Here is a 6,386-nt window from a genome sequence, read left to right as displayed (position 1 = left end):
GTCCGCAGGCGACATGTTTGTTGTGCCATTGCATTATTTCGTTTTTGCAAGTGGGATCCCAAGCTCATCAAAAAACACCTGTAATAACTGTCCATAGGAGCAGCTATTGACTTGAGTAAAGACATTACAAGGTTAAACGTAGACTGAGCTTCTTGTGCTTCTCCACTTTAATACTGCATCGCTATCGTGCCAGTGCCTCGATTTCTCGAGGCTGTCTTGGCTAAAGGAGCCTCCATCGGCAAATAACACACTATAGGCTAAACTGTGATTTTGAAGGCTATACCTCAAATGTCATGGCTAAGTATTCACACCTCAGTGCAGTTTCTGTTCCTCCTCTAGCCACACCCTTTCACGCCTCTGTAACCACAATCCAGCCCCAGATTATGTCGCTCTAGCCTTCCCTAAGGGGTAAGGCAACGGTTTTTTTTCCCCCCCCCCCCTCCTATTTTTAGCTTTACCGCGCCAAGACCCCAGTGACTGCACGTTCAGGTCAAACAGGTTTTGGTTTGTTCAGCACCTGGCGGGGGAAGGCAAGACGTCCTCCACCATCGTGGCGGTCCCTTTTTTTTTTTCTTTTTTTTTTTTAAACCAACCGCTGGTGCAATACGATGCCTATCCAGATCTGGGCTGCCGAGGGGAGAACATGTGCCAAAAATGCTTCCCATTGAACGGATTGATTTCTTGCGGTTGATAAAGAGCATGACTGAGTGGGAGGTGTTTGTAACATGCTTTTTTTTTTTTTATGAAAAAATGAAATTTTGAAGTACTAACACTGCAATACACACATACAGAGCATTTTATTCCATTAGTCGCCAAAGACTGCATTTTGTTTTTAATAGAAGCACATTGCCTAAAGGCGGCAAAAGAATATTCAGGGCAACTCAGATAGTGGCAAATGAGGGTAAGGTACAATGCCCCATTATAAACGAATACTGCAGTGGTATTTAAATACTTAACACGGCTCCAAGGGCGCTTGAGACTCGCCCTGCGACATTAAAATTCAACAAGCAACACGCCCTCAAATCACTTAAAGGTGCCCTCAATACTGCGCCGCACCGCTGCTAACTCTGGAGTGTTGGTCCATGTATCAAAGAGACGACGATGACATGAAGGGTCTAGGGATGGATAGAAGCGACACTCATGCTCTTGAGATCCTGAGCCCCCTAAAGACCCGTTCCACAAATGACCATCTTGGACCCGGTGTCTCAGGGCCCGTTGGCAGCCCAGGGCCCCTGGGCGTGCTGGCTTTGGAGGAGCCTCTGCAGCTCCTTGACCTGCTCCACCGTGTGGTCCTTCACGTCCGGGTTGGAGATCTGCAGCCGGATGCTGTCCGTCGACCAGCTGAGCTCCCCGGAGAACATCTCCGTCAGGATCCGTGCGACCACAGGGACCACCTGAGGGGGAAAGGGGACCAGCCATCGCCATTATTGTTGAGGAACGATATTTGTATGTCGAGAGGTATGTCCTCGTCTCGATTAAAGGCCAGCTCCGTTAAAATAGAACCGCCGACCTGGACAATGATGAGTTTTTTCTCCTTGGGCTTCACGTCTGGCCAGTCCTCGCCAAAGCAGAAGTAGATCTCAAAGGGAGGAGGGTTTGGGGCTTCACCTTTATGGAACGAGATAAGCCCTTTTGGTGGAGTGGAGAAGGCACAGGTATCAAAATGGACTCAGGTTACAGACTTAAGACAGTTCAATCAATAGACCTTTACGGTCTAAGAGCGGTGCGTTTCTCACCTTGCAAGAAGTTGTCGAGGCTGAACACCTTGATCTTGTTCTCGCGCTCCATGGGGTTGGGCCGGCCCTGCTCGGGCATCCCCGGGCCGGACCAGTACACCTTGCACTGGCACAGGCGGACGGCGTAGATGTCCTGCTCCAAGATCTCCAGGATCAGCCCGCGGTCCATCACGTCCAGCAGGGCCTCCGTGTAGAAACTCTGCTTCTGGTTCTGGATGGCGGCGGTTCCCGGGAACCGCACCTGCTGCAGGGTGACGGGACCGAACAGGTCCACCTGCTCCGGCATGGGCTCAAGGTGGCCGTAGTACAGCCGGCAGCCCTGAGGGTTGCTGACGGTCAGTGAGCCTGTGGTCCGGCCGCGGTACTGGAACTTCAGGTCCAGGTCGGTCACTGGCGGGGGGGGGGGGGGGGGGGGGGGTCGTTGGTGCATTGTTGGAGGGACAATTAGCATGAAAAACAAAAGTCTAAAGCAAAACAAAAACATGCAAAATGATGCAGTATTCCATGCACTGGATAATTTAAAAGGCTACGGGAGGGGCTACGTGGCAGTGTGGTTGCTAGTGTAGTATTTATATTGGAAATTGAAGAATAATATCGGGGCCATTGTTAAAATGCAACATAGGTCTCACTCAAGGCACTCGAATAGAACTGGTGATAATCAAATGTGTACGAACTTGCTAATACAGGCTCAATTATGCCTTTGAAATCACTTTTGAATTCTTGCCAATTTATTTTCTGCTTTGGCTTAACGGCGTTTACGACGGCCAAGGAGACACCGAACCTGTCACGCCGTCGACCGCACCTTAAAGCTGTGTGAGTGTGTGTGTGACAAATTGCTTTGCGTCCCTGCAACTGCCAATGGGACATAATCTGCATACCGGCCAACAGGAGGGAGATCGCCATTGTACATTTAAAGACATTGGCCATCTCCAATGTCATGACTCAAACCGGCCACAATCATTTCCACTTGGAGACGGGGGAGGAAGGGGCTACTCACGCGGCAGGCTGCTCAGCAGGTCGTACTTGCAATGCTGAGCCTGAGCCTCCCCTTGCATCTGGACCCCTGGCATGGGGCTGGCCTCCATGGGGACGGGGAGCAGGGGACAAGGGGGCACAGAGGCCACGGGCGGCGTCATGGAGGTGATATCCGCCAGCACGGGGCCTCGCGTCCCCAGCGCGCTGGGGGCAAAGCCCCCCGGCTCCACGGCCCCCGCCATCTGGACCGGAGCGGGGAAATCCGCCCGCGCCAGGTCGTCGGGCATCAGGGGCCTCCGGACGAGGTGCGGCGGCCCGAACATGCCGTTGGCCGGCGAGCCGTAGGGCGCCACGTCGCCAAGGAAGGCGGGGAACGAAGACGCGTCGCTGGTCCTGGAGTCTGAAAACGATAGTGACGAGAGATTTTAGGACGGCGGAAACTACTTCCCCTCAAATGAAATCCTATAGCATGTGTCAATCAGGCCTTGCTTCATATTAAATATTTTTCCGTAATCCATTTTTCATTGCAACATGAAAAAGCGGAATTACATTTCTGACATTTAACTTACTGATCGAGAGGTCCACAAGGTTCGGCATCTGGAATGGGTGAGGATCAAATTCATTAAAAGGGGCTTAAAAACAAATCGGAGCTTAAAATTAATGAAAAAGCTCATTGTGTTTTGTCCCACACACACTCACCTCCTCATCCTCTTCATCCATGTTATCTGAAATTCAAAGTAAAAGCAGCAGAATTGGACTCGGAGGAATACAAGCCCCCGAGAAACCACCTGGGGTAGACGGAATGTTTCAGTTCATCCAACTTAATTCAATAAACGTCAAATTGATTGCTATCACTGAATAATCGTCTCGAAGGATGGGTTGTCCATTTATCGACCCAGGCCTTATTAAACCTTTTCAAAAACAGGAAGTTCACTGGAAGAAAAACAAACAAACAAACAAACAAACAAACATCCATTTTTATTGACTATCTGAACTCCGTCATTTTGGATAGCGCCGCGTGAGAGAATGGAAACGGAAGTTGCGACGCTTCCTCCTGGCAAACTGCTGCGGCCAACCTCACGCTCTGGATGTGTATTGCGGCGACGGGAAAAACGTTGTCTTAAATAGAATGTCAAAAGACTGTTTAATCAAAATTCAAGATGGAGATGTGTGACTATGATGTCAGTTTCCTTTGCACACACACACACACGCGCACACACACACACACGTACCTCCGTTGCCGGGCTGGTCACACACCTCGTAGACTTTATACGAGCGGACGGGCGTCTCCTTGGTGCCGTCGTACTTCAGCTTGAACTCGCGGCTCTTGTTGAGGGCGCAGCGCAGGTTGGCTTTCCATTTCGCCGGGTCGGGCTCATCCACGCTCTCCTGGTACTTCCCGGTTTCCACGGCCCAGGCCTGAGAACCACGGCAAGCGACGGGCGTCGGCATCAGCACGTTTATATCACAAATCAACAAATACAAGTTTTGAAAGGTCGGCCAGCCTCGCTCTTACGCGGCCTGGACAGGCTGAGCTCTGGTTTTAGGACCCCCGCCCCCCGCGATTCCTCTCAGGACCCCCTGAGTGGCCACCAGTCTCAGTTTGGGGAACCCAAAAAAAAAAAAAAAAAAAAAAGGCCACCACAGACTGTGGAGCAGAGTTTAGACCAAATGGGGGAAATGGGCCCACGTGATCAAACACTTCCGTTCGCTGGGTGATCATGAGGCTGAAGTTGGCGTCTTTCTCGCTTCTTAAAAACGCATGTCGTTGAAATTCCAGAGTATGTGTGATGACACTCGAGAAACAGTGAAATGAAACCGGGGGCCGTCATGGCGGCGCTCCACTTTAAATAAGGAAGTGAGTAAATCTTCCTAGCTCTCGTAAACCCGGCGCCTTCCCACAAAGAAAATCACGATGGGGGGGTTCAGCGCCATTTCTGTCGTAAATAACCCCTGAAGCAGATTTGACTATCTCGAAAAAAAAAAACAAAAAAACCCCCCTCCGTGTCCGTCTGCCCGCGCGCCCCACCTTAAAGATGGTGTTCTCCTCCTCGGACATGGGCGTGTTGCGCGTGGCGTGTTTCCAGGGGATCTCGAAGAACCGGTGCTCCGGGCCAAGCCACTGCAGCCCCGGGTAGTGGCCGCTGTTCACCTGGGCCAGGAGCCAGGGCTTCAGGCGGATGCGCCGCGGCTGGATGCTCATGGCGGGCCGGGGACCGGGCGCGGGCCGCTGGATGTTAAGAGGTCGCCGGTGTCCCTCCGCGCCGCCTCTCCCAGGCCCCCCGGAAAAGAGGAGAATGACGGCGGTCTGTGGACAAGGGTGGCGCAAAAGGTCAGGATCTGCAATGGCAACAAAACACTGTTTTCGGTAAACGATTCCTTGAACAAAAAAAAACAAACAAAAAAAATAAATAATGATATATCAAACTATTGTTCGTGTGACGGTGTCTGCAAATTATTATTATTTTTTTTAAAATGACCTAATATCACAACGTTTTAGGACCAATTACTCGAAAGCTCGACGTTGACATTAACGACCAAGCAGGCGGCGGGGGGGGGGGGGGGGGAGTTGATCAGAACGGCTAGAACAGGTATGAGGTTCCCTTCCATCGGGTGGAGAATGTGGCGTGACTTCACGGCGGTGCAGCCTGAAAGACGACATTTAAAATCCCGGACCACAGCTCCTGCTCATGTCGCGATGCCGACATTACGGCGATACATCCGAGGCGACCGCCCCCCCCCCCCCCCTTCAGACAATATTCACTATTAACTCTGGGGGGGCTGATGGTGGCCTATTCCTAAGCTCAGGTGTGTGCTGTGTGCACCAAATAAATATAAAAAAGGATCATAGCACAGAAGCCCCTGTGTGGTGTATTTGTAGTCAAATTACTACATTGAAACGTGTGAGGGGAGACAGAGACAGAGGGAGACAGAGACAGAGGGAGACAGAGACAGAGGGAGAGACAGAGGGGGAGACAGAGGGGATTCAGGGGAAGGTTAACAGCTTGCACTGGGGAGGTGGTAAATATTCCAGAGGCATCACACCCTCACTTGCCTGATCCTCAGAATCCACGCATCGATCCGCGTCCAAACCGGCCCCACCCGCGTGGAGCGAAGCAGCTGCGGCCGATTGACCGCGAACGCGTCTCTCTCTCTTTTTTTTTTTTTTTTTACGTGCGCAGGTGGAGGTGGAGGTGGAGATCTTCAAAACACTTTTTTTTTTTTTTTTGAAACCCTCAAAACTGAAACATCTGCGCGGGATCACTTCCAAAAACAAACAACAACAACAACAACAACAACAAAAAAAAAAGAAAGAAGAAAGAGACAAAACAAAGGAACGGCGTGAAAGGTGCGCGGCGGGGAGAACACCGCGGCGGAGCGTGCGGGGTGGTGCTGTTTGGAGAACTAAAGTTCCTCCACCCTTCCGGGTGTCAGCGGCGCGCAGGACGGAAACGAGCTCCGGGAGGCGTTTTCGGGATCTTTTCGGGGGAACCGTCCCCACTGTTGTCGCAGGACCCACGGGCCACGGTGGTTCTGCCAACTCCGCTCTGAGGAACTTGTTGGTTCCGATGCAAACACTTCCCTGTAGTGTGCGAACAGTTATGACGTCATCCCCATTTCCCCACAAGTGTAGCCACATTATTATTATTATTATTATCATTATTATTATTATTA

The 6,386-nt window shown here is 51.4% G+C and overlaps 1 protein-coding gene across 2 annotated transcripts; it reads right to left on the bottom strand.

Annotated features, from left to right (window-relative positions):
* Window positions 1–815: 815 nt before the first annotated feature.
* On the bottom strand, window positions 816–6,093 carry irf5 (interferon regulatory factor 5). 2 transcript variants are annotated; one of them, XM_080022032.1, is made up of 9 exons: window positions 5,767–6,093; window positions 4,741–5,019; window positions 3,944–4,130; window positions 3,411–3,436; window positions 3,281–3,308; window positions 2,734–3,111; window positions 1,737–2,126; window positions 1,511–1,629; window positions 816–1,394 (listed from the first exon to the last, which is right to left on the bottom strand). In XM_080022032.1, exons 2-9 carry the CDS (start codon window positions 4,912–4,914, stop codon window positions 1,206–1,208), a joined length of 1,491 nt encoding a protein of 496 aa, XP_079878158.1. In that variant the 5' UTR covers window positions 4,915–5,019; window positions 5,767–6,093; the 3' UTR covers window positions 816–1,205. The 2 variants fall into 2 exon arrangements, with proteins under 2 accessions (XP_079878158.1, XP_079878159.1); XM_080022033.1 differs by having other exon boundaries at window positions 1,511–1,608.
* Between the last annotated feature and the right edge of the window lie 293 nt (window positions 6,094–6,386).

This window comes from Zeus faber (assembly GCF_960531495.2).
Source record: "Zeus faber genome assembly, chromosome: 21".
Taxonomy (NCBI): domain Eukaryota; kingdom Metazoa; phylum Chordata; class Actinopteri; order Zeiformes; family Zeidae; genus Zeus; species Zeus faber.
The sequence above is the reverse complement of the archived record's forward strand: the minus strand, read 5'-3'. Positions and strand labels throughout refer to the sequence as shown.

Excerpts from the sequence above, each read along its gene's own strand:
- irf5 (XM_080022032.1), bottom strand. The coding sequence starts at position 4,914 with ATGAGCATCCAGCCGCGGCGCATCCGCCTGAAGCCCTGGCTCCTGGCC. Across the intron at positions 4,131-4,740 it reads AGGAGAACACCATCTTTAAG|GCCTGGGCCGTGGAAACCGG; the intron begins GTGGGGCGCGCG and ends CGTGGTTCTCAG. Across the intron at positions 1,395-1,510 it reads AAAAACTCATCATTGTCCAG|GTGGTCCCTGTGGTCGCACG; the intron begins GTCGGCGGTTCT and ends TTTCCCCCTCAG.